Raw genomic sequence first — 27,135 nt, 5'->3', positions numbered from 1 at the left:
TTTAAATCCAAGTAATCCGACCACTCATCTATAAAACAGGGATGATGAGTAAAGCCACCTCCTGTTCTTTTTTCTTTCTCTTTCTTTCGTGGGCTCTGCCCTCTGCTTTCAACTCCTCTGCCCATGTTTGTGCTTGGTTCGCCTTCTGTTTGGTTGGAAACAAAGCTCCCCTTGGCTTCTGAGCTCTCTAGGTTGGCCTGGACACTCACTACCGTCTGTTTTGGCTTGCCTGTCTTGTCCCACTCCAGCACACACACAGTACTCTCATGCACTGTTGTTAGATCCTTGGTGCCAGCCAATGGGTCCTTGGTGTTTGACCCTCAGTTCCAGCTCACTGCTGCCTATGCAGTGGGGTGAATGAGAACCAGAGGACCTTCCACCTTCATTCTGCATGTGTCTATCATTGCAGGCACCTGGAGTACAATAGCCTGGTAGAAGTGAACAGCGGCTCACTCTACGGCCTCACAGCCCTGCACCAGCTGCACCTCAGCAACAACTCCATCTCCCGTATTAGCCGGGATGGCTGGAGCTTCTGCCAGAAGCTACATGAGCTGTGAGTTTTGTCCCACGTTGCTCTGCGGCATGCTGGGTAGACACACTACCTGTAGGGGACCCTCCAGAGCCCAGGAAGCTGGAGGCCTGTCCTGTCCCAAGCACAGTGGACTGGGGTGGGCTCGGGTGGGAGGGCTCAGAGGCAGGCACTGCCTATTCTAGAGGGAGGCCAGGGCTCAGCCACCAGCCCAGAGCAGGATCCTCAGGCCCAGCAGACCTCAATGATTTGAGCTTGACTGCCTCCTGATACCCTCTTGGTTCCTTTCTGCTTCCCCTAGGGATAGCCCTAGGGCCTCCCTGGGCTTGGAGAAAGCCCCCGGGGCAGAGTCCTCTGCTGTCTCTGGGCAGCCTGCTGGCATGTTCTCTTTGCAGCTGTTGCACATTAAGGGCTACAAGTAACATGGACGTCTTTAGTGAAGGGCTTATTTGGGCTCACATACATAAAGGACAGTGAACTTGAGAGACGGTGACACACTAACAGTGGAAGATTCACACGGCCTTGCAGTCTTGCCTTTCTGCTCTTAGGCAGTGGCTCCTCCTCCTTCCCCACCCAGTGCTCCCCTGGCCTCATGACAAGGCTCCTGTACTGATGTGACTACTCACACTTCACTTAGATGGACAGCCCTTCATCCCTTTGGGAGACTCCTAGATGGGCCTCAGCTGGAACTGGGACCACCTGAGCTGGTGTCCAAGGTTCTTGAGCCCAGCGGTGTTGGACTTCTCTGGGCAGAGTTGGCCGCCATGGCAGAGTCGGTGACTAATGATGAAAGCAGCAATGCCAGGGACTCAGTGGCCATAGCCATGTCCCTTTGTTCATGTCCCATGTCCAGGATAGTGGTTGTTTTGGGGGAAGAAAGTGGATTCTCATTGTATTTGTTATTTCAGTTTAATGTATTCAGGGTTTCTCAATTTGAGTTTAGTCCAGTGTGTTTTGTTACTCTTTAAAAAAAAGGTTTGGTGGGTTTTTTTTCCCCTGGACTTGACTGTTGGAAAGGATTTTAGCCACTGAAGCAAATAATTGTTATGAGTGCCAATCCTCTGTGTGTCTGGTCTCTCCTGACCTCACCAGGCAAACTTAGGGGGATGTTTAAATGTACCGTTGAGTCTTGCAGCTGGTGTTTTCATCTGGGCTTCCCTCCCCCACTTACCCTGCACTGACCTGGAGTTTATATATCAGTGCATCCATCATTCCCTAAAGCAGCAATCAGTGGTCCTGCCTCTTTCCTTTTCCCTTTCACTTCCCTTGGATTCTGTGAGTGTGCATGTGAGTGTTAACCCTTTGGGTTTAGTTTTGGAACCCTTCACAGCAGTGTCGTTGCATAGTATTCTCATGTGGCACTGGGTGACTCCTAACAGGCTGTTTGCTTGGGCCGTGACCCGACTCAGGACCTCCCAGGACCCACGGTTCTCTGTCTGCCATCGAGGCCTGGGAGCCCAGGAAGCAGCAGGGGTCTTCTAAGGCCTTCAGACCTGAGCCAGTCCAAGTGCTAAGGTGAAGGACAGTCCTCTGAATTGCTGGAGCGGGTGTGAGCCCTGGGGTTGAGGCGGCGGTGGGGAAGGGCTAGTGGTCAGTGTGAGGCTGTTTTCTGTGCCCTTTAGAAGGGGCAGAGTAGGTCACAGCAGTGCGCCCTCAGCAGCCTGGCAGTTTGCCTGACACCCAGGGAGCCTTGGGTTCAGGACTGCTTTCCAGCACATTCCCGCCCCTCCTTTCAGCTAAATTCTTTAATTGCAGGTGAGGATGTAATTTTGATCTCCTGCCAAGTCTTTGCAACTGACAGGCACCATGACTTATTTCTCCAGGAGGGAAAGAATGTTACCTCCCTGCTGCCTTTAAAAACATATTAATCTTCTCTGAATTTGCTTTCCATATTCCTGCCCCAGACCAAATTTCCGATTTTTCAACAATAGATGACCTAACATGCCAAGTAACCAACCCAGGCAGGGCTGCATCAGAGGGGCAGGAGGCTTGCCAAGAGGAAGGATGGTTTGATCTTGATGCTCAGGGAAGGTGTGTCCTGCTTGTAGGGGGGTTGGGGATTGATGTCACCCTAAAAGTCTGGACAGGAGACGCAGGTGCCATGGGTGGTGCCCAGGTAAAGGTGTGAAGTACTGTGAGGAGGGCTTGTTCCAGGTGGTGGTTAGTGGTGCCCTCTGCTGGTCGATGTGGAGAGCCTAACTGGGCCACCCTGCTCACTCTGGGCATGGCCTGGGGTCCTAGGGGTCCAGAGACTCAGGCCCCTGATGTGAAAGGTCCTTCGTAGCTTGAGTCAGGACAGGCCATGGGTGCTGAGACAAAGGGGTTGGAACCTTGAGTGTTCTTGAGTTGCATGTCCTCGTGTAGTCCTCATACTTCCTGGTCTCCAGGAACATTCCAGCAATCACAGTCCCAGTGGGTTTCCAGCTGTCTGACCAGTCGTGCCCTCGGGATTCTTGTCTGCGTGTTCCTTCCCACTGAGACCCAGCGGGCTGTGGCTTGCTGATCAGAAGAGGATGACCTCTTGCAACCTGAAGGTGACATTTGTTTTCCCCTTTCCTTCTTCAGGATTCTGTCCTACAACAGTCTCACCCGGCTGGATGAGGAGAGCCTGGCTGACCTCAGTAGCTTAAGCATCCTGCGTCTCAGCCACAATTCCATCAGCCACATCGCGGAAGGTGCCTTCAAGGGACTCAAAAACCTGCGTATCTTGTACGTCTTTCACTGTGGGGTTGATAGAATGAAGGGAGCCTGGCTGGGAGGCAGGGGAGGCCAGCTGCCCGCTTTGCTGAAGTCCCTTTCATTAGCTGCCAGGTAGAATTGGGTCTAAAACTGACCTATTACGGGTACAGTCTCACATTTTTTATATGTAACCAAAAAAGAACTGGTTGAACAAAAAAAAATGCCCCTCACTTCCCCAAGGTGGTGCCTATGGAGTGATGATGACTCAAGGTTAATGAGTGCTAATTCCTACAACCACCTGCGGGATGCAGGGGTCCTGTGGTTGGGAGAAGCCTCCGTGGTGAGTGCAGGAGCAGTCTCCAGGACAGTGGCTGTGTGGTCGGTCTTTCAATCTTGAGTCCTCTCTCTGCCACTTCTAAGTTCTGAATGCTTTCTGTGTGGACCAAGGGAATGCTTTGGCTCATCTCCTGGGGACCCTGTGTCTAGGAGGCCCCACTTCTAAGACAGGGAATTAGAGGATCCTGTGTTTTTCCTTCAGCCTAAATGGAGGCAAGAATGTCACTTCTCTCTAAACTTCTAACTAGGTGTAGTTGCCAGAAGTTGCTACAGGATACTTTTCTGGGACTTAAATTTTTTTAGTTGTTGGTTTTAGAGAACTTCCAGGCAACTATTGGCAGAATGTCCCCAAAGACAGCAGGATGGTTTCAACAGCAGTGGTGGGTTCTTCCGGCCCAGCTCCCTGTAGAAAGAGGGCCCGCTCCCTTGTCAGGGAGAAAGGCCTTTGCACTTGCACCTGGTAGAAGGGCAGAGTGGGCTTTGATGCTGAGCCGTTGTTGGAGCGTGTGAAATAGCCCAGATGCTGGCCCATTCGAGCTGAGGTCAGTTTGGAGCCCTTGCAAGGCCTGAATAACAAGGCTAGGAATATTCTGACTGAGTGGCCAGGAAGAAGAGAAAAGATTTGGCAGCCAGGGCTGGGAGTGGGTAGCCAGGCACACAAAGCTGCAGCTCCCAGTTTTTCAGCTTGTAGATAATAGGGAGGAACCCCATTGAAAGAAGTCCCTTCTATCAGCAAAATGTCAGCTCTTTGAGCTTCTTACTGTAAAATAAAGGTCAGAGCAAACATTTCACTTTGTGGTCAGAGCTCCCTCTCTGCTGGCACTGTGAAGTCCTCCCAAAGGCTCACGGAGCCAAGCGCAGCATCTTCTCTGTTCCTGGACCTCATCTGCAAGGGCTTGGAAGAGGAGGGTGTAGGTACTGAGAACCTTGTGGAGAGTTGGGGAGGGCCAACCATCTGGCAAATGGGGGCCTGGTTGCCAGGTGGAACTTCTCTCCTGGGACTGTGACCTGCCTTAGAAGCTGGGGGAGGAAGCTGAATCATTGGCCTTGTGATTTGCATTGTTGGAGAAGCTTGGGTTGAGAAGTTGGCCTTATCCTCTCATCCTGGAAAATGGGACACAAGTCTGACTCAGCCCCCAGATGTCATCCCTGGCTCAGAGTCAGGGTCTGTGCAGGCCCTGTAAGAAGACAGGCTCTGGGCTCCAAAACCATTTGTCAGCGTGGAGGAGACCCCTAGGAGGGCCCCCTTCTTCACTGTCCGTTTCCTTCCACGTGCTCTTTGCAGTTTCCTGGTCAAGTCCAGAAAAGGGGTTCTGGGCGCAGTCTGATTCTTGGTGCCAGTGGCCAGACATCTGCTCTCCGGGGTGGAATACAGATGAAGCTTTCCTGTGTGCTGTTTGCACACCCTCCTTCCCCAGCCTTGGCCTCAGCTGACTCGGGAGCAGTGCACGGAGCTAGGGAAGCTGCTTGTTCAAAGTGTGTGTCAGCCTTGTGGGAAGTCTGAGAAAGCCAGGCCACGCCACATGGGGTGCAGACCTGGGCTTGCTGTGGCTCAGTGGTCACACTTCTCTTGACTGTACATCACAGCTGGGCACCTAGAATGTTTCTCAATGTTTCAGCTTCAGTGTGGCCGTTTGGGTGTCAGTTTATCCTCCCCTTCATGTTGAAGAACGAGTTGAGAACTGGATGGCGAGCTTTCTTTCTGTCTTCTCCCCAGGGATCTGGACCATAACGAGATTTCGGGCACAATAGAAGATACCAGTGGTGCTTTTATGGGGCTTGACAGCCTCAGCAAGCTGTGAGTATCTCCCCTTTGAAGTTCTGGGAGCTCCTGCATGTGAAGACAGTTCTTGGCTCCCGCCAGGTCTCCTTTGTTCTAGGCCTGCTCAGGGAGAGCTGGCTGGTATTTATCTTCTTTTGTTTGGGAAGAAAAATATGGATAAGAGAGTTTCTATGGAAAGAGTTTCTCTCTTTCTTATCCATATTTTTCTTTATCCATATTTTTATCCATAAAAATATGGATAAAATATGGATAAGAAAAATATGGATAAGAAAAATATGGATAACATCCCAGCTTCTCTCTGGCCAGTGGTTTCATAATGCCCTGGGCATTAATCTCTTTAGGGCTTAAGACCTGGTGTCTGGAGGCCCGTTGGAGCTTCTCTACCAGTTCATTTATGACCGATGTGAAAACAGCCAAATTTTTTTGTACAAATAAGTCTTGCCCTCTTGCTCAGTTTCTAGAAATTGTGTGAAATGTCTAAAGGCTAGTACCTCTTGAGCATTGGGAGTCTTCAGTCAGTGTTTTTGTCATGGATAATAATTTTAAACAGAAACAGTAATTTACTATGGGTGATGTAGTAGCTATTTTTTACTCAGAATGTCTGGTATTTTTGTTTTTCTAAGTTCTTAGAATTTGCCAGTTACTCTCTGAGGCACACATGTTATATAGAACAGTATCAGGAGGGCAGGCTGTTATGCAATATTTTTGTAATTGAAGAAACATAACTGAAGGGATTTTGCACAAGACCTCACAGCTTGTAGGTGGCAGGATCAGAATTTGCCTGTGTGGCCCCAAAGCCTGGTTGGATCTCCCTTGTCCCACCCTTTCTCTGCCTCCCTCCAGCACTTTCTGCAGATGCCGCCCAGGCGACACGCAGGAGCAGGGCTTGGAGGAGGCGGAGAAGACAGCCATCGCCCTGTCCCATCCCTGACAGCAGGCTGGGTAGAATGTAAACATTGGGAAGCAGCAGCACGGAGCCCTAGGGGAAGCCTGTGGGGGGAAGAGTCTGTACAGTCACTATTTCTGATTTGGTTTGAAAAGTAGAGTTTTCATACCTCTTGCCTCTGGGTCCTGAGTGAAAAGAAGCTGAGAGGATTGTTTCTCTTGAGCATCCTATATTCTAACAGTATGTCAAAAATATCTGTCAGTCTTCCTTTTCTTCCCTAAAAAATGCTCCCTCCCCCCACCTCTTGACACCTTTGTCCAGGATAGCAAATGAGTGGGGCGGAGGAGCCTGGAGCTGGGATTAGGCAGCTGCTGGGGGGCACCTGGCCAGCCACCCAGCACAGACCTCACTGAGGGCCTTGGCTGTAACTGACAGGTGTGGGTGGGACAGGGCAGGCACTCTCGGGTCCTTGCAGGGCATGTCCCTCAGAGGAACTGGAGCCATTGCTGGGTATCATGGCTTCCAGGAGGCTTTACGTCCCATGTGAGGTGTGGCTGGTGCTCTGGGGCCTCTGGTTCTGGATAAACCAGGCTATGTCCACAGCCCGGACTGCCTTCCTACCCAAACTGCCTGCCATCTTTCCCGGTGTTTTCTGTATTTCATCCTGCTGGACCAGGCCCCACGGTTCTGTCGAAAGCCCCAAGAAGTTAGCACAAGCCCCCATGTTCCTCACTTACACTGTGCTTTTTTAACAAGGAATCCCCAAAGCAGTGGGTTCTACATTGACCTGCTGCTGAGGCCCCAGAGAACTTTTTAAAACAGAGTCTCTGGCCTCCCCTAATTTAGCTCCACAGATCAGAAGCTTGGACCTGGAGGCTTTGTGCCCATTGGGGTAGCAGGGTGGGTAGGTAGTGCATGGAAAAACAGAGATGCATGTAAGTGGGGGAAATTGAGACAATGACAGTAATTGTTTCATATGATTAAATATATGCAGTCGGTTACTTAGGTGAGATGGTATCATAGTTATGTTGCAAAAAAAAAAAACACACAAAAAAGAATCCTTTTCTTGAATTTAAAAAAACATAGCGCGATGCCTCTGATTTGGATTCCCAGTCATCTGACCCGGCTTGGAATGGGAAGATGAAGTGAGGCTGGCAGGATTAGAGGTGGACAATATGGAGCATTGGATTAGAGGGCCGAGTTTCTTGATCCCTGCAGGGTGGAGAGGGCCCTGGTAGGTACTGTCCCCAGTTGAGCATTGAGGGGGATCTCCCAGTCTTTACAGAACAGTATTCATTGTTGATGAGTCAGCGGGGGGAAGAAGCTACTCTCAGTCATCACAGGCACCACCTTAGCATTGACCCCCCCCCCCCCGCCCCCGCCCCACAGGGTCTGCAGGATTGCTTTAGCAGGAGCCCAAGACCTGTGGGAGCCCTTGGCTGAGTCGCCCAGGAGATGCATGAGAGGACTTGATGGGTGGCTTCCCAGGGTGACTGTCTGCTCTCAGTTGGTGATATGGAGAAACTGGCCAGCTATCCCTTCTCTGGGAGCCTCAAATCAGGCGGATCCAAATCCCAGTTGCCCACAACAACAGGGGACAGCACGNTGTGGGAGCCCTTGGCTGAGTCGCCCAGGAGATAGATGCATGAGAGGACTTGATGGGTGGCTTCCCAGGGTGACTGTCTGCTCTCAGTTGGTGATATGGAGAAACTGGCCAGCTATCCCTTCTCTGGGAGCCTCAAATCAGGCGGATCCAAATCCCAGTTGCCCACAACAACAGGGGACAGCACGAGCACCCTCCTGGCTCAGAGTCCAGCTCTTCCTCCACACAGCAGCCTGTATGAGGGGCTCACTGTCTGCTGGCGGAACCCCAGCCCCCGCAGCCCTCAGATGTCTGCTGGGAAACTGCAACAACCTGTTTTTATCTACCACCAGGGGGATCAGTCTCTGCCTAATTGAGAATTTGTTTTATTGCTATTGTCATCATTAGAAATAACAGCCTGCCCTCATTGTAGAATAGGTCAGTGTGACTAATATTTAATGGATGAAATAAAGCACAGCTTTTTCCTGGCTCTAGTTTACGGGGGATTTCACTATAGTTCAGAAACATTTAATAGGACCTGCCGCGGCCTAGGGAGCTGAGTAATGTGAGGTGGGCGGCACTCTGGGAGAGTGGGGTGTATGCCCTGTCTGCTGGGAAAGGGAGGGGGGCCAGTCAGCGTGACCACAAGTATCTATGTGCTTGGTTTATTTGTTCTAAAATAAAAGCTTCAGATTGAGAGAGGTTATAGAAACTCAGGATGAGATGGTTTTCACATCCATGCAGGCTGCCTTTTAGAGAAAGAAAAGGCAAAGGGATCTTCGGCCTTCGAGCTCCCCTTCACCTCCAGAGGCAGGAAACAGAGCTGGCTTTGTCTGAAGGCTGAACTCAGAGTTACTGGTGGGGCTGCTTAACTGGAGGCCCTGAGAGAAGAGTCTGTTCCTGATGAAGTGGGGGCACTGGGAAGCCCCTCAGAAGTGGCCACATGGGCTCGTGGTGCACAGGGAGCAGGCTGAGGTAGTCCCTGCACCAGTGCTCCTGGCACTGCCTGGCTCAGTCCACATCTGATCCTGTCTTCCTCAAGGCAGCATTCCATATTGGCCTGGGTGGCCCTGGGGCCTTTTACACTTAGGTTGAAGCTAGGACCATGGGGGCTACCCTGCCGTCTTTAGATTTCTTCAAGGGTATATTTCCTTTCCATTGTTTATTCAGGGAGGTCTGATGCTTGCTGGTTTTTCTTTTGGGTCCCAGTCTTAATGCAGGTCTGAAGGTGGAACTGGCCATTAGTTGAAATCTTTCTCCTTCTCAGTGGATGCTGGACAAGGACACCCCCACCCCCATCCTGCATAAGGGGCTGAACCAGGCTGGCTTTCTCCACAGGCTTTCTGCCCTAACCATCTGCATGGGCTGCCTTGGAATCACTGTCCTTGGTCTGGTGATTCTGAGATTGCCTGGGAGCTGACTCCAGCAGTCCACTTTTAACAAGCCCCCGAGATTACCCTAGTGTGCATCAGAGCTGCAGAGCCCATGTAGCTGGCTGCCGAGTTCCCCTCGGGTGCCCACTGGCGGACAGTTCCCATGCTAACAGGAATTAGAGGGGACATCTTGGTGGGCTCTCATCAGAGTACCTAATAATGGGGAGGGGAAAACCGAAACTTGATTGTTTTCTTTACCAATGTCCAGCATATTCTAGCTGCTGTCCCTCATCCTCTGTCCAGAAAAAAACTTTTCTTTGCACTATACAGCCTAGCAGAAGAAGACCCATTTCTTCTTTGTGCATTCCGCTGGGGCAAATTTTGGTTCCTAAGAAAACTCGACAGTTACTGCTAAGGTTGAAATTGGAATTGCCTGGGAGCAGGAGCCTCTTCTCATGGGTGGGTGGATGGTGGTTGCTCTTTGATAACATGTCTCTCTGAGACGTAGTGAGCCTGGGCCCATTGGCATCATTGACGGTCTCTGTTCTTGCTAAAGAGGCCGAGACACCATGGCCCTGAAGGCACTCGGGGGCCTTCTCTAGGTGCCCCAAAGAGCTGGGGAGTCATCCCGATGGACTCTTGCCTCCTTCTTGCCTCCTGTGGGAACCTTGATCCCAGAATGCAGCTTTCAGAGGTGGGTGGTAGTTTTTGGTTCTAGAGTTTTCCTTCCCTTCTCTGACTCTGTTTCCTCTCATTGACATAGTGATCATCCCCCTGTCTCCTCTGAGACCATGGCTGAACTTCAGCCCTCACCCTTGGGTGGTCCTTGGAGGGAAACAGCCAGAGCTGGACCAGCAGATTTCCACTTAACATTGCAAGGGGCCTTTTTAGGCGAGACAGTGCATGCAATTCCAACCTGTCATCACTGTTAAATTCTAATAAAGATAAAAGTATTTTATTTCAGAAAGGGGAAGGCCTGTGTTTTTCAGACCCGTAAGCTCAGCACAGGTCAGATTTCCACCTGCTTCTCACTGGACAGACTTATCAGATAGCACTACTCTAATTGTATATTCTCTTTCTCTAACCCTCCCTTGTCTCCTCCCCCCAACCCCCAACCCCCCAATTTTGGATGTTTGGAAACTGCAGGACTCTGTTTGGAAACAAGATCAAGTCCGTAGCTAAGAGAGCCTTCTCCGGGCTGGAAGGCTTGGAGCACCTGTGAGTATCTTGCCAGACCCTCCCTGACCCCAGGGCTGCCAAATGCAGGGCCTCGGATGCCTGCTACCAGTTTAATCACATCTTTGTAAACCGAGAAACAGGCAATATGGAAATGCCAGCTGCTTCCTTCACATTATAAGTCAGCTTCAACTTTGGCCTTTATTTTGCCTGTGCTGGGGACAGTTACAGAATATATGACCAGTCAGTGAGCTCCCAATTAATGCCATTGGTGTTTAGATAAACCCACTCCCCCTCTTCCTGCCCTGCCTCACCTCTGCACCAGCTCCTCCACAGGCCCTGGTCTCCTTCCCACTTTAGCAAGGGTCTTTTGTCCTGGCCAAGGCCTGTACCTCCACGAGAACAGCCTAGCAGTGCTGAGTACTTGCTGGGTTTTACTGGGTGATTTTTCTTCTGTGTGGTGGTTCTGAGTCAGATGACTCCAGTACTTGATTCTTAGTTTGTTTTGTCCTTGAGTGAAGTTTGATTTCTGTTGGGAAAGGTTTGCCTGTTGACTTGTTGAGCAGGCCTTAACCTAGCTTTGATGCTACTGTTAAGGCTGGCTTGGCTCCAGAGTTATTCCATACGCTTACATGAACACATGTGAAATGCCAGCCACTTACACTGGAATTACAAGACACAGGCATCTGGCTGGTACCCGTGGCTCATTTGCAAAACCAAGGCTGTCCTGAAAAATACCTGAGCCTCTTAGCTCAAACACAGGGCTGACTTGAAGGGTACCCGGAGTTCTCTGCATAAGTAAAGAGTAATTTTTTTTTGCAGGAACCTTGGAGAGAATGCTATCAGGTCTGTCCAGTTTGATGCCTTTGTGAAGATGAAGAATCTCAAAGAGCTGTAAGTACCTGGGAGTCCAAGACCACGGTTCACATGAGTAGAGAATTTCAGAGTAAGAAACACTTTATCTGGATTATCTCTCATCTTACGTAATAGTTGTGATCATTTATCATTGTGTGCAAGTTAAATAGTCTTTTAAAAAAATTCCTTGTGGGGCTTATTCTGGATCAGGGATAAGCACACTTTTTCTTGAAGGGCCATATTATAAATATCTTCAACTTTGTGGGCCATAGGGTCTCTGTGTTGACAACTCTTACTGTAGCAGGAAGCAGCCATAGATAATACATAAAGGGACGGGCGAGCTGTGCACAAGTTTGTTTGCAGAGACGGTGGACTGCACGCTGTGGTTTACTCCTGCTGTTCTGAATGATGTGTAGTGAATGTTCCAGAACAGGTATGGGCATCCCTGCAGTTGTGTCAGGGACAAGTTTTCACTTTTGGAGTTTTAAAATGAAGGGCCTGTGTTGACAGGGGCTTCTTTAAAGAACTTGGTGGGCTGTGAGCAGGGCGGACATATCTATGGCATGGTCACATATGGTTGTGGGACAGGGTGGTGGTGCCCAGCCCATGTCTGTTTCGAAGGTCCCCTTGGAGTTCATGGTGGCAGTGCTGCCACTGGTGTACTGTAACCGTATAGGCTCTTGGGTGACAAGGGTTAGAAGGGCTTACTTGTGCCCTTGTCTATGGAAGAGGAGCTAATCTAGGTATTCAACTAGTGATACTCAAGTTTCCTGTATTATTCCTGTACATAAGTCTGATCCTGCAGCCAGTGAGTCCTAGCTGTATTAGTTCTCTCAAGGTGTGCTGACGGAGTGGAGAGGCCAAGGGTGGGCATCTTGCACCCTGCCTTTTTTCCTGAGGCTGCACCTGGTGGACACGAGATTGCAGGAGGTGGGAGTAGGGATGGGGAATAGGGAGCTGCAGCCCCCATAGTTGGAAACCGCAGCAGAGGCAGGTCCCTGATGACACTCCTCTGGGTGGGACCTTTTCATCGTTGTGAGATTCCAGTCTGTTGAGTAGATGCTCCTTTGCAGAAGGGTCATGGTTTTAGATTGGGAGTTCATAGAAGGATGGCTACATGGATAGATAGGTGACGAAGCACACATAACAGAGCACTTATTGTAAAATCTTAGTGGTGAGGACATGAGTATTTCTGTTTCCGCTGGTGTTTCTGTTTTTGAAACTTTTCAAATATAATGTAAATTGAAAAAATCTAATTAAATGGAAAGAGTTTTTTTGAGAGAAAGCGGGCAGGACACAGAGACAAGATTTTCCTTTTGGCCTCCTAAAAATTCCAGTTTCTAGTTGGGATTAACTGGACGCTTCCAGGTGCTTGAACACCCCCCACCCCCCACACATCTGCACGGTTCTGGAGACTCCACCTTGGCCCTCAGCCTGAGTTTCCCATCAGCCACTGCATGTGCCCAGCTGTGGCTGGCCCTGGTCCCAGCCTTCCAATGAGAGAAGCAGTTAATTCCACTTGCTCATTTTCTTTCCCCATCTGATCAAGGCAGGTTGTACCGTGTGCTTAGTCACCCTCTGGGTAAATTTCCACATGTGATGATCAGAAACACACTCGGAGCTGGAATCGTGACAATGCATGGTGGAAGCCAGCAGTGTTGGGGTGGCTGGCAGTGGCAGCTGAGGAAGTTGGCAAAGCTGTGCTTTTAGGTGGTGAGGGAGGAGTGGCGGTGGTCTGCGGTGCCTTGGGGTTGCTGGCATGCCCTTGTCTGGTCTCTCGGCTCGGCCTTGGTCTTTAAAGCAATGTGTGTATGTAGATGGGAGGTCAGGGGTCAGTGTCTGGCTCCCTTTCCTCTCCATCTATTCTGTTGGTCCTAACTTATTATTTAGGAAAGCTTTCTCTCAACCCCGAGTGCCCGGTGGCTTCTGAGGTCTGGACGTCTGTTTGAGGTGACTGTCATTGTGGAGGAAAAAGGAAGTCCTTGGGACCCAGGCCAACAGACTCACTGTGTAATGTGAGTCTTGACTCTTTCACAGTTTCTGATCAAGAACGAAGGGCGAGTCTGTTTTCCCCAGTGTGTTCCCGTGGCTTGAATGAAATATGTCCCTATCCCCCGCTTAAGTGCCTGAAGTCTCACGGTGAAGTCCCACGGTCTTCCTCTAGATTTGTGTGTGCAGAAACACCCAGGCTTTCCTGGTGACTGTGTAGAAAGGGACAGTCTTGCCAAACGCCCTGTACTGGGGAGCTCTTCACCCATTACATTTTTTTTTTTGCTCTTCACCAAGGCGATGAGGTTTCCAGTCCAGGCGGCAGCCTTTCCCTTCACACACACGCCCATGCTGGGAAGCTCCTCAATCGCTAAGCAGGACTCGGCCACGTCCCCATGGTTCGCTGTGACAGCCCCCCTGCCCCTGCAGTAACTCCGTGGCAGAACAGCCCCCCTCTCCCCCGCCCAGATGTCTCTAAGCAGAGTTACCTGCCCACCAAATAATAGATTCAAAATCCGATGCCGGTTTTAAAGTCTAATATGGGCAAGCATCTTGCTTATAATGGCTTTCAGAGCAGTTATTTGGGTTTTTAAAAAAGTACTTCCTGGAACAAGTTTAATATGTTAAGAGGCCTGACTAATCTGGGAATGATGAGGAGCAGGAGGGAAGAGTAGATTTTACAAAATTTACTCAGCATTGGTTTCTCAGGCTTCCATTTCATTTGCCCATGCTTCGTACTAGGGCAGGTTTCTCCGCTCACTAGAAGGCCAGAGTGAAATGGAAGAAAACACAAAAACTGTCCATTTGGTTGCTTTGTTTGATGCCTGAGGAAAATGGTGGGTGGAGAAGGAGGCTGTTGCTATAATATTGGCCCGTGTGACATTTTGGAATTTCTAGGCACACATCCTGGAGACAGGTGATGAAAGGGAAGCCCGTATGTCGCCTTTCGTTTTCATCTTTGCTGTGGGCCAGCCCCTGCTCTGCACACGTGGGCTTCAGGTCTTCCAGGAACAGGGCTGCGAGGCTCCTTGGTTGGCTTATCTTCGAGTGACTCCTCAGGAAAGAATGTCCACTGAGGTGGCGACTCCGATTTCTGTTTAAAAAGCTGATCCTCAGTTGCTGAGAAATGAAGAAGAAAATATTCTCTGTTTTGGTTGGAGCCTCACAAAAGCCAAGTTGTGCGTTCTCATGCTCCCCGGGGCAGAGGCAGTTAACTAACAAGTGCTATTTAAAGAGCGGAGGCGACTTACGCCAGCCTCCCGATAGGGCTGGTGTAGAGATAAAGACACAAACAAGACAGAAGCTGTCATCCAGGCTTACACTTGGAAGAAAACATGCAGCTTTGCCAAATAAAAAGGTAACAGTCACATAGAAATAGAGCCCTTCTCAGAACTTGTTTCAGAACTTAGATCAAAGTCTTCTGATTGAAATCAGAAACCCCCAGAGGCTGAAGAGGAGCGCATCACCCCTCGCCGTTCGATGGCCAGGAGAGGTGAGCTGGCTCCCCAAGGCCCGGTGAGAGCAGGGTCTGTCCCAGAACACGGGTGAACTCCAGCTTGGTGTTACTCAGGTTTGTCCTTAGGCCAGCGTATCAGCGTCCCCTGGGAGCTTGATAGACATGCAGGGTCCTGGATCCAGCCCCAGCCTATGGAGTAAACCAGAAGCAACATTGTATCAGAACCTGCCGGTAGATTCTATGTGACTGAAGAGGAACTGGGAGAAGAAGCATTTCCCTTTTTGGTTTGTGGGTGTGAATGGCAGAAGCTGGTCAGAGGTGGTGGGTCACTGTGTGTCTGGGAGAATACTCCTTGTTTCGGTCACACCTCAAACGTCCCCTGTGTTTTTCTTGCAGCCGCATCAGCAGTGATAGCTTCCTGTGTGACTGCCAGCTGAAGTGGCTGCCCCCGTGGTTACTGGGCAGGATGCTGCAGGCCTTCGTGACAGCCACCTGTGCCCACCCGGAATCGCTGAAGGGCCAGAGCATTTTCTCTGTTCTGCCAGAGAGTTTCGTGTGTGGTAAGACTGTCTTTGTGACTGTTTGACATGAAGGGCAAAGAGCCAGGAGGAGCTCTTCATTATGGGAGTGATTCCTATGAGCAGAGTCAAACCCTAGCCCGTAGTTACCAGTCAGCTGCTGGATGCAATTTATTTTCCACTGAAACCACACGTAGTATTTACTGCATAGTTGCCTTGTTATGTGGTTCTTGGCATCCACATGTTTAATCAGGAAGGAGCAGGGGTTGGTTCAGTTACAAATCAGAATAATCAGTTACGGGAAGATAGTTTGTATTGTTTCAAGAGGGTGCTGGAGCCCGGGTTTAGCTGTGAATTTGCTCAGTGTGTGAGGCTGGAGTATTAATATGTTTCTTTCCAACCCCAAGATTGAAAGGTTACGTACAGGAACTAGCCTCAGGAGAATAGCTGCATAAAAATAATTCCTTAATGTTGGTTTGCCCGCTTGCTTTTTCTCAAACCACTGAAATCTGTACTTGTACCTTGAAATTCCTTTTTCTTCTGATTGTTGGACTGTAGGTCTTGCCATCTTTTGCCCGGGGCTGGTTGAAGTCCAGTGCACTGGCTCAGATAAGAGTAATGCAGCCTCATGGTCAGTAAGGTGTCAGAGAAAGATGAATTGGAATTGTCCCTGGTTTGTGCTCTGAGTAGGAGTGAGAGTGGGACTCGCAGGCCTACCTGGAACTGCCAGACAGGTGTGAGTCCTGGTCTGCCCTGAGTTCTGTGGTCCTAACCAGGAGTGCCTCTAGGGACATGGGAGCTTCTGTGCTCCTATTTTTTGGGTATAGCCATAGCCAGTGTGCCTGCCAAAGTCCTCCTTCCCACATCCAAGGATGTGAGGTCCTGCTGTGTCTGGACCTGGAACAGCAGCTGGTTCCTCTGTGTCCTCGGTGCCTGGGGGACTTAGAGTTGGCTCTTCTCTCCCCAGATGACTTACCAAAGCCACAGATTATCACCCAGCCAGAGACTACCATGGCTGTGGTGGGCAAGGACATCCGGTTCACATGCTCGGCAGCCAGCAGCAGCAGCTCCCCTATGACCTTTGCCTGGAAGAAGGACAATGAGGTCCTGGTCAATGCCGACATGGAGAACTTCGCCCACGTCCGGGCACAGGACGGGGAAGTGATGGAGTATACCACCATCCTGCACCTCCGCCATGTCACTTTTGGGCACGAGGGCCGCTACCAGTGTGTCATCACCAACCACTTTGGCTCCACCTACTCACACAAGGCCCGGCTCACTGTGAACGGTATGGAGGCGCCGTCTCGTTATCCTGGTGCTCGACCCCCAGGAGGCCACGTGCAGCTGTTCCGCCAGTTACCCCTGTGGAGATGATCGAGATGGCAGTCACAGGGCATCACTGGGACAGTCCCGTTTCACACGGTCACCTTCGTTAGCCCCAGAACAAGTTTTGAAGATTAAAGGGTTATTTTCAGTGGAGTCTTTGTTTTGAGGGACTATTTTATGCAGTTATTTATGTTAACTGAAATTGTGAGTGCAAGCCTTTTATTTAGCGGTGGGGGCAGCCAGATGCACTTCTCAGAGGCTGTGGCCTGCAAAGCTGGTGTGAGTGCTAGCCTGAGAGCAAATGGTCCTATGGATGTTTGACAAGCAACTGTTACTCTGCACACAGCTTTGGAGCCCACTGAGATGGCTCTCTTCAAGACTGCTGTTTGTTGCAGTGAGTTTAGAACCAAAGGAGAAGGTATAGAGCTTCAGCATTAACCACCCCACCCCTATAACCTAACGAGGTTTTCCAGATTTTTAAACCTCTAATAAAAAAGTGCTAGAGTTAATGCGTTCTTAAGCCCTTGCAGACCACAGAAGAACATATTCTTTGCCACACTTTGGCTGGTTCTCTTGGCTTTTCCAAAGGAGTCCTCATTGTTTCTCAAAAACTCAAGGGGACTGTTAGGACTCCCCACCAAAGTAACCTTGACTGGAATATGTGGCTGGATGCTTCCCAGTGTATCAGGGAAGATTTGGGGTAAGAATGCGGAATGAGTGCTTTCAGCTTGCTGTGTACACAGCAACACGGCCTCACACTCCCTCTTCAGATGAGCTGCTTCAGGAGGGAGGGCTCACCCATTGCTTTCTCCGGGGTGCAGTCACACCACCCACCCTCTGTACTCGCTTCCTGCTGCTGCAGGTGTTTGTGCTTCCCAGCCTCTGCTGGTGCTTACAGCGGGCTAGTACTGGGCCCTGGCATTTATGGGGTGTCCCAGGACAGACTCTGGTTACCTTGTGAGAGACGGGGGAAATGTTTCATTGAAAGCCTTGGTCTGAGGGGGTGCCACCAGCCTCAGGGGTACAGAGGGATGGATGGAAGTGCTCCACTGTGGCCGTGGGCAGCTGGGCGGCCTTAGGAACATATTACTACTCTTTCAGAGGTGAGTAGTGGCCATGGGCAGACCTTGGCATGCAGGGTAGTGAGGTGGTGAGCTGACACCCAGGCACGGTGGGAGGGCTGTTTGCCAGAGGGTTATGCTGGCCTTTATATCCCATAACCCAACCGGCTTGTGTTTTACAGTGTTGCCGTCATTCACCAAAATGCCCCATGACATCGCTATCCGGACTGGCACCATGGCCCGCCTTGAATGTGCTGCCACCGGCCACCCTAACCCCCAGATAGCCTGGCAGAAGGATGGAGGCACAGATTTCCCTGCTGCTCGTGAGCGCCGCATGCATGTCATGCCCGACGATGATGTGTTTTTCATCACTGATGTGAAAATAGACGACATGGGGGTTTATAGCTGTACCGCCCAGAACTCCGCCGGCTCCATTTCAGCGAACGCCACCCTGACTGTCTTAGGTTCGATTGTTGCTAAACTGGGTGTTTACACGTGTCCGTGTGTGTGTATGACAGAGGTTTTCTCAAATACCACAGATACTTAGAGGCAAGGTTCTGAAACCATCTATGGAGCCTTGAGGTTCAGAAATGTGGTAAGCTGTTTCTGAAAACATTCTAGGCTACTTCCTAAGATTTTTTTGAATAAGTGATTTCATCTTTTAAAAAAAGGCTTAGGTAAAATACTGGATGAGAACCGCCTCTGAATGGGGCAGGACAGAAATGGGGTAGAAACACAGGACAGTTGGGGAACGGGAGACACCAGTTCATTCTCCTTGTAGGAGCCACCTCCGGCATGGCGGTGGCTCGGTCAGTGTGTTAGAAGGGCTTCTGAAAAGCTTGCCACTCCAGTAGAAGATCCCATACGGCTCTTCACTCATGTGGTAGATTGTCCTTTGTCCAGAAGCCACTGGGGCCCCCGGAATAACGGAGTCTCCTCTGCCTTGCAGAAACCCCATCCCTGGTGGTGCCCTTGGAAGACCGTGTGGTATCCATGGGAGACACGGTGGCTCTCCAGTGCAAGGCAGCCGGGAGCCCTCCGCCCCGCATCACCTGGCTCAAGGGGGACCGCCCTCTGAGCCTCACTGAGCGGCACCACTTCACCCCTGGCAACCAGCTGCTGGTTGTGCAGAACGTGGTGGCTGAGGATGCAGGCCAGTACACCTGTGAGATGTCCAACGCCCTGGGCACGGAGCGGGCTCACAGCCAGCTGAGCATCCTGCCCAGCCCTGGCTGCAGGAGGGACGGCACCACCGCAGGCATCTTCACCATCGCTGTGGTGTGCAGCATCGTCCTGACCTCCTTGGTCTGGGTGTGCATCATCTACCAGACCAGGAAGAAGAGTGAGGAGTACAGTGTCACCAACACAGGTGAGTCCCTGCTGGCCGAGTCTGTTCTCAGGGAGGAGGAGGAGGAGAGCCGTGATGTTTGGGAGGGAGGCCAGGTCCAGAGGCCCGTGGAGGATTTCAGTGTATTTAGAACTCTAGAACATTTGGGAATATGGAGCCACTCTGGACAGCTGGGGCTTTAGTGTCATTGATACTCTTAACTTCCAGGAATTTAGCAGTAAGTGGGAATACTCTCCAATTTTGAGCTCTGCAATTTTCTGTCTCTTTGGTAATTCAGAGGCATCCTGGGCACATGCTTTGTTGCCACGTGGGAGATTGTTGCCACAGTGATCTCAGTGTTGTGTCTGTAGCTCGGTCTCTTCCCATTACTACTTCCTCTCTTTAGTACACTCTGGCATCTGATTGCCACGCTTCTCACACCTGGGTGTGAAGTAAGGTTTAGCACAGCCTGGGAGGGCCTCTTGAGTGCAGGACTCCACACAATCTCTGCATGGCCTTGACAGCTACCATTGAGGGATCCTGTGTCTGTCTATATCCTTGTCACCACAAAGGACTGGGACACCTGGTGGGTGACTGCCCTGTCTCCTTGTAGATGAGACCATCGTGCCTCCAGATGTTCCAAGCTACCTCTCCTCTCAGGGGACCCTTTCTGACCGACAGGAAACTGTGCTCAGGACTGAGGGTGGCCATCAGGCCAATGGACACATTGAGAGCAATGGTAAGGCCTCCAAGTCTGATGTGACTGTTCCCATGAGCAGGAGGTGGCCTCCAGCCCTCTCCCAGGGCAGGTACATGGCATTACATTGAGCACATTTGACCTGGAAGGCTGGTGGTGGAAGCCTGTTGGGTTTTTGGACCTCCCTGTGCAAGTTCTACAAAGTTTTAAAAACTCATCCCCTAGGATGTCACTACATTGGGCTTAGCATCTCTTACTAAGAGTCTCAGCTCCTCTCATACTCAAAACTCTCACAAGGCTAAGTGACCTCAGTGGGGGAGACAGAGCACATGCTCAGGGCAAGTTGGTCCTTATAGGAACTCGTTCCCAGGGCTGAGTGCTGAAAGGTCTGCCCTCTGGGACGGCAGTCTTAGAAAAGGGGCCCGTGAACCACCATGCCAGAGAACACTGTAGAAATGGCTGTTCTAGCAGTGTTGTCCATTCTTTCCATCAGGCTTTCTGTGACGTGCTAGGCCCAGCAGATCCAACAGTGTGGGGCTTTATTGCAGGTATTTGTCCGAGAGATGCAGGTCTTTATCCAGAGGCAGATGCTCATGTTGTCACCTGCAGGCAGCCCAAGCTCTGTGTTGGGTACAATAAGGAGCCCTGGAAAGTGGTGGAGAAAGCCGATGGCACACCTGGCCAGCAGAAGATGGGTACGTCAGGAGGTTATTTTGTTCTTGAAATCCAGTCCTGGGTTGGCCTCGATAACAAAGTGTGGGGGTATGCATTGTTGTCTGAGATTATCTCAGAAGTTGGTCTTCAGCGGAAGTCGTGTGGGGCCTGGCTCTCTCTGAGTCCGAGCAAGATGTCTCTAAAATAAACTGATGGTGTGGTGATTCTGGACACGAACTTTCAAATTTATAAGCAACTTAAATAAAGGCAAAGCCCAAACGAAAGGACCTTTTTACCAGGGCTCTGGAGATTATGATTCCAATTGTTTGGAAGACTCCTGGCTTCGGAACTGTGTGGTCTCTTCAAATGGGATTCCTTTCTGTGACCAAAGCTGTCTGACAGAGAATTTAATCTGAAATGTTTAAACATGGAAGACACCCATTCTTAATGGCACGATGTTTGCTCAGTCCTTTTTATGTGAACATGTCGGGGGCATGGGGGTTTGTAGAGTTGATAATGAGTGGGGCTCTGGCCTCGTGGAGCTGGAGTGCAGCAGCCTCTGTGTGGGAGTGAGGCCTCAGTTGGTGGTTCTCATCATCTCCCGCTGTGTCTTGCAGAGCACGGTGGCCCAGTTGCATGCAGTGACTGCAACACTGATATGGACAGTCACTCCAAGGAACAAGCCTTCTGTCCTCAGCATGTGTCCAGAGACAGTGCACAACCAGGCACACCAAGCAGCCAGGAGCCCAGTCACAGTGACCAAGAGCATTCTCCACATCTGCCCAGTGGGACACTGGACAGGCCCCACACCGACTGCAGGGAGTCCCTCCACCCCAGTAACCATGATAGAATGCTGACCTCCTTGAAGAAAAAGTCCGGGGCACCCCCAGATGGCAAAGGTAAATGTTTACTTTCATCCCAGGAGTCGCCAGCATCTGGGGTGGGCACACAAACAGCCAGGCTAGAGGGTCTGACGTGCCCTGTCCTTTTTTATTAGGGGCCTCTTCGTGGACGTTAGCAAGGTTGTGTGAGCCAGACTCCATAGACCTCCAGCCTTCCTCTACATTAACTCCTGGCAGTTCTGAGCTCACACGAGCCCCTTTGGGCTTTCCCGACATCCCCAGCGAAGGCCAGCACTTGCTTCTTTCCAACGGACAACTCCCCAGAGCATGTGACTCCAGTACTGAGTCCACACCACTGACAGCACAGCTCCCTGGGAAAGGGAGTGGGCCGCTGCTGTTTGCACCGCAGATCTAGGCGTTGTCTACCTCAGCTCTTGTGGCGATCTCTGTGGGGAAGAGGTAGGAGAGGCTGTGAGGAAGCTTGGGTTCAAGCGTCACTGATCTGTACAGTTTTAACTTCCATGTGGAGTGTCAGTAGTTTAAAGGACTTGAAGCTGAGTCACAGAATGCAGGAGGCTATTGTGTACAAAGGGCAGAAAAGTATTTGATATCATTGTACATAAGAGTTTTCAGAGAGTTCATTTATATTATATATCTTTTACAGAGGATATTTTAATCTTTAGTGCATGGTTAACAGAAAAAAAATCATACAGTTTTGACAATGTTATTTTTCCTATCAGGTTGCTGTTTAATTTTGGAAGGAGCAGGGATAGTTTTGGTGCCTTAATGTATGGATAGAATTTACAGAAACTAAAAACCACATTTGCTCTGAGGAGCTTTAGTGGGTGGGAAGGATGGAAAGTCCTACCTGAGTCGCACATCATAGGACAGGCCCCTGGGATGCTTTATAGGCAGAGACTTGGTTTGCATTGGAAGTAACTTCATGTCATTATTGCTCACGTGTGGTGGCTCCTGCCACAGACCCCGCTGTGGAGCCCAGGCCCTCAGGGTTCATGGACCTCTGCATGTGAATGACTTTCTTGTAGTTTTGAGTTCTTGATTTAACAAGGGGGCGGGGGTTGTTAATCCACCACCAGCATTTGGTCTGAACGGTTAAGCCTTCCTTCTATGACAAAAGCAAATGTGGTCTTGTCAGTATCATTTGAGGCTTTCTAATGAGATAGAAGTTGCTGCTGTTGATACCTGTGGACTTTTCGGTGATGTTTTAGTCTGCCAATATGATTCATGTTATATTGATCTTAGGGGAGAAAAAGGATTGAGTCCTTCCTTTCCAGGGCTAGCTTATCTTGACTGAGGATTGGGAGCAGGCCTGTCCACGCCCTTCCCTCCCACGCACGGACCCAGGCTTGCACTTGCAAGCTTTAGCCCTTGACCTGGGTTCTGGGTATATTTGCACTTTTGAGACCAGTAGCTAACCATCTTGTGAGTGCCAATGTATAGTTCAGGAAAAATTACATTGAAACTAACAAGGTCCTTAAAAGCTCAGAAAGCAAGGTCCTTTAGCCAAAAAGCTGAAGGTATATTGACAAAATGGTTGCTTTGTTAAATTTTACTGTCAAATGTCATCACTGTTCCAAAAGGTAAGCACATTTAGAATTTTGTTCTCAACAGTGAACTGATTAATGTTACTTCCACAACATATGTGAATTTGCTGCTTCTGAGAGGCAATGTGAAAGAGGAAGTATTACTTTCATGTACAAAGTTATTTATTTATAGAAATTTTGGTACAATGTACATTGAGAAACCTGTAAAATATTGAAGTGTCTAACAAATGGCATTGAAGTGTCTTTAATAAAGTTTCATTTATAAATGTTAAGTGTGTGGCTTGGATCATTCTTCTGCGTACATTAACCAGCATCACTTCACCCCATTTAATTCCGGAGATGCCCTGATAAATGCAGTCATTCTGCCTTTAATTACCATCTGCCCTCCTGTGTCCCTGCCCCCCCCCCAAAGTTTTAGGGCAAGCAGGATGGTGTACTATGGCTCCAGGGAAGACACGGCAGCATTAGATTTCTGAGATTCTGAATTTTTCCAACACCTGGAGCTTATCAGTCAAGCTCTAGAATGGTTACCTTCCCACTTCCTCCCTTCTGTTTCCAGTATTGAGCTTACTGATTAGGAACCAAGAAATAACACTGTCTGCACAGCTGGCCCAGCCTAGCCCATCCTTCGGTCTGAAATGGAAAAGAGTGGAGTGCAGCCCAGCTTCCACCGAGACCCCTGCACGCCTTCCGCCCACAAGCCCATGAGGCCTGCCTGGTCACGGGTCTGCAAATGCTTGCTTTCTTTCACACACCACACGGGCCCCACGCTGGACACTTCTCTGTCAGACACAACTGTGTGTTTTTACAGGTTAAATCTGAGGGCACAGCCTGGTTATCCAGCAAGAACGCTCACATGCACCTGTAGTTCACTGTTTTCAACAAAGCGGTAAGCTTACACAGTCGTGATTAATCCAGGAAACACGCTCACATGGACCACCATTTCCCTGGCTTCTCCCTTCCCCAGTCCAGCCATTCTTTTAAAATTATAGCCATCTCTGTCGAATCTGCTATCATCCGGCAGGAAACAAAAGGTCAGATAGAACCAAATGAAAGCTCTGAGAGGCCAGGACTCAGCATCACCAAACTTATTTATTAAGTGGTTCTGAGAACATTATTCAAAGTACCTCTGTGGACATTGTTTTCTCTCTTTCTGGCAAACAGGCTGATGACATCATTCCAGCCGGCCTGTAGCATAAAAACGCGTTCTCCATGTCATATTTCGCAGAGCTGGATTTCAGCACTGTGCTTTGCGGTCTAGATGGCTGAACAGCTGCTCGCTGGACTGGATCAGCTCTCACAGCATGGCCCCTTCATGAAAGAAAGGGACGCAGGGCTGTGGGGTTCATGGGCTCTCTTTGCCAAGTTCCAACAGCAGGCTGCGAGTTTGGTCATAAGCACCAAGAAAGATGAAACCTCCCAGACTGATGGCTGCCATTCGAGGGAATACACCTGCAAATAATCTAGGGGCAACAAAACAAAGATTCAAAAAAATATTTTGTTGCAAAAAAAGGTTAAATTCCAACACTCACAGCTTGCTCAACTCAACACTTCATGCTCATTAAACCCCACACAGTACTTAAATGTGTGTTTTTTCCTTTTATAATGGCACTAAATTACATTCCCAAGTAGACTTGCTGAAGTCTGAGCCCAGTTGTTGGCTGGCGAAAGTGGCTACATACCAGACAGCTTACTTGTGAGCACTCGCAATTAAGTCAAATAATTAGTCAAGAAATAGTAACTCTGTCTGCACAATAGTCCTGTTTAAGACTTTCAAACTCTGTCTTTTAGAGATGATGGAATTGGCAAGAGGTCAAAGGGCACAGCCCACCCTGGAACCCCGCCGTGGTCTCAGGGTGTTAGAGGAGATTTTTGGACAACTCTGCTGTTCCTCCCAGTGACTCAGGCGCATTTTCCTTAGAGACCCACAAATACGATGCCACGGCGGAAGCAAATCTCTTCGGATTCTGTTTTCTGTCTTCTCTGATGAAGGGGAAGTAGGGTGAGCAGGGCTGTGCAAGGAAAGGAGCAGCAGCTTCGTGCCCAAGCAGCCAACGTGACTTACTGTCAGAGCTGCAACTTTGGAATGACTGAGGAAATGCGACGTGAAAGAACAATGTTACTATGGATGTGTACTGGAGGTTTCATTCATTTTTTTTGATCCTCACCCAAGGACATGTTTATTGCGTTTAGAGAAAGAGGAAGGGATAGAGCAACATCAATCAGTTGCCTTCCACAAGTGCCCGGACTGGGGATCTAACCCAAAACATTCTGGTGTATGGGGTGACACTCCAGCCAACTAAGCCAACACCCAGGGCAGGATTCATTCTTTAAAAACCCTCCCATAGCTATGTGCAGGTATCTGTTTGAAGATGTTCATCATGCCATTGCTGATTTAAAAAAACAACTGCAAATAACCCCCTTTGGTTACACAAATTCTGGTGCAGTGTCCACCCACAGGGGAAACAAGCTGCAAAGAATGTGGCAGCCAGGAGACACCAACACAGAAAGTGCACACAGTGGGTTCTGAAAGCTGCGTGTGTAACGGGTGCATACGTAACACATATGGTAGGCATGTGTCCTAAACTGCACCTGGGGTGTAGCATTACAGAAAAGAACTTGTATTTCTGTAATAACAACTTTATTTTTCAACCAAGAGTATTACTTTTGTAAGCACAAAAACAAAATTACCAAATCAGAAGTAGTGGATTTACTAGTGAAAAGATCAGGTCTACAGAAGAAAACTGAAAATGGTCAGGTTATGCCAATCGTAGTTTGTGTATCTTTTCAGATAAGAGAAAAGCCTCCACAATAAGCTAAACAGTGGCTTGCTAAGAAAGGCCAGGAAGAAAGCCCTGCTGCCCAGGTCAAGACAGCCCTGGCCACCTCCTTTGTGCACCACATAAGACGAGGTCAGCGTGCCCCACCCCCTTAGTGTGCAGCGTTTAGCACTTTTGAGGAAAGCAGATTGGAGGGTGGTGTTAGGGCATCCTGATTTTAATTAGCTAAGTGAGGACTTAAATCATAGGTAAAATGCTACAGATAAAATTAGGACCTCTTTTTCTTGTCTAGAAATAACCATGAATATTCTATGGAAGACCAAAATACACTTGTAAGAAAAAAAGTTGTTCATCTCAGCATCATGCAAATTGTTTTTGCCTGAGGTGGTTGGTGAGGGGAAAAAACCTCATAAATTACCACTCTGAGGCCACTGTGTTCTTCTGGCTTGAAAAACAGATTAATCTCCTTGCCTTACCCCACAAAGGGAAGGGTGTGGGAAGGCGGCCAGCAGAGGCTGAGTTGGGAGACCACACTGGCCACAAAGCCACCCTCCCTGCTCCTTCCTATCTGACTTCTCTTTAAAGTCAGTGTCTTGGTTCAGCTTTTGCATCTAATGAGCTCAGCTGCTCCTGGCAAGAGGCAGAAGGAAGCAGTTTATGGTTTCAATAGGTGACAGTCAAATTGTTTAACATAACCCATAGCCTTAAAGTAGAGACATTTGTACAGCAAGGCAGACGAGTAGAGCAGGGCTCTGAGTGAGCAGAGCTCAAACAAAACAGCAGACATACAGTGCTTAGCGGAGGGTGCACATGGCAGTGGCAGCTCTGACGTACAGGGCACAGTCGAGAAAAACACAAGAAAAGCCAGGAAGGAGCGCTGCAGGGCGAGCAGTTTCCTGCCGGCTTTCTGGATGCTGGACCAATGAGCACACCGGTTTTATTTTGGAGAAACCAAAGGCGTGCCAAAACATGAAGCAAACCAACATGACACCAAAGGGTCACCCCTTTCATTCTCCCTGAGAGATTAGCGCCATTTCACTGTGACATGGACCCTGAACGTGCTGGGCACCCAAGGACCTGGTGACGCTGACAGGTGCATGCAGGGTGGTGGCAGGAGTCCGCGGTGTGTGGAAGCAGGACTGAGGGAGCCACTGAGACCCCTGCAGGGCTGAGGATGTGTAGGACCTATCACCAGAACAACGTGCACAATTGTTGGAATTTTTTGTTTTCCCTGCTTTTGGTTATAATTCTTTTGTCAAATTACTGTTTGTCTTTTATCATTTGATTAGGAAGCTAGTGAAAATTGTCATTCCTTAAGTGACAAGCTTGGCACCTGGAATACTATGCATACAGGCACATTGCACTTTATTACATTTTGCTTTACTGCGCTTCAGATTTTTTTCTTTTACAAATTGAAGGTAAGACCCTCCACCAGCAAAAGGATCATAACTCTCTTTATTGTGGTGCCTGGAACTAAACCCACCGAACTCCGAGGTCTGTCAATACTAACAAGAGCCCAAGGCTTAAGGAGCTTCCAGAATTAAGAAAAACTCCAAATTACCTTTTCAGGGCTGACAGTGGGGACAGAGGCCCCTCGCATGTCTCTGACCCCTGTCCTCTGCCCATAATTCTGCACTGCCTAGTTACATAACATCAAGTTTGCATCACAACTAGAACAGGGAAGATTTCATGTCAGTTACTCAAGGAAAGCCCTGCTCTAT

At 49.5% G+C, this 27,135-nt stretch overlaps 2 protein-coding genes across 5 annotated transcripts in view; one reads left to right on the top strand and one right to left on the bottom strand.

Annotated features, from left to right (window-relative positions):
* The window catches only part of LRIG1 (leucine rich repeats and immunoglobulin like domains 1), a 102,790-nt gene extending 80,263 nt beyond the window's left edge, over positions 1–22,527 (top strand). Inside the window, exons 7-19 of one of the 2 annotated variants that reach the window (XM_037040905.1) lie at positions 410–553; positions 3,095–3,238; positions 5,262–5,342; positions 10,315–10,386; positions 11,167–11,238; positions 15,041–15,204; positions 16,130–16,450; positions 17,732–18,013; positions 18,499–18,918; positions 19,490–19,615; positions 20,122–20,268; positions 20,845–21,126; positions 21,225–22,527. In XM_037040905.1, coding sequence (XP_036896800.1) covers positions 410–553; positions 3,095–3,238; positions 5,262–5,342; positions 10,315–10,386; positions 11,167–11,238; positions 15,041–15,204; positions 16,130–16,450; positions 17,732–18,013; positions 18,499–18,918; positions 19,490–19,615; positions 20,122–20,268; positions 20,845–21,126; positions 21,225–21,484 — 2,515 coding nt within the window. In that variant the 3' untranslated portion in view covers positions 21,485–22,527. The remainder of the gene's footprint in view (positions 1–409; positions 554–3,094; positions 3,239–5,261; positions 5,343–10,314; positions 10,387–11,166; positions 11,239–15,040; positions 15,205–16,129; positions 16,451–17,731; positions 18,014–18,498; positions 18,919–19,489; positions 19,616–20,121; positions 20,269–20,844; positions 21,127–21,224) is intronic. The other variant, XM_037040906.1, reaches the window with a different exon arrangement.
* Positions 22,528–23,707: 1,180 nt separating this feature from the next.
* SLC25A26 (solute carrier family 25 member 26) overlaps positions 23,708–27,135 on the bottom strand; it is a 161,143-nt gene continuing 157,715 nt past the window's right edge. For all 3 annotated transcript variants that reach the window (XM_037040908.1, XM_037040907.1, XM_037040909.1), the window contains one exon: positions 23,708–24,097. In XM_037040908.1, the coding sequence (XP_036896803.1) occupies positions 23,980–24,097 (118 nt within the window). In that variant the 3' untranslated portion in view covers positions 23,708–23,979. The remainder of the gene's footprint in view (positions 24,098–27,135) is intronic.

Source organism: Sturnira hondurensis, unplaced genomic scaffold, assembly GCF_014824575.4.
Source record: "Sturnira hondurensis isolate 20B ecotype Veracruz unplaced genomic scaffold, ASM1482457v3 Scaffold0002840, whole genome shotgun sequence".
Lineage (NCBI taxonomy): Eukaryota > Metazoa > Chordata > Mammalia > Chiroptera > Phyllostomidae > Sturnira > Sturnira hondurensis.
Note: the sequence above shows the minus strand (reverse complement) of the source record. Positions and strands in the feature narration are given on the sequence as shown.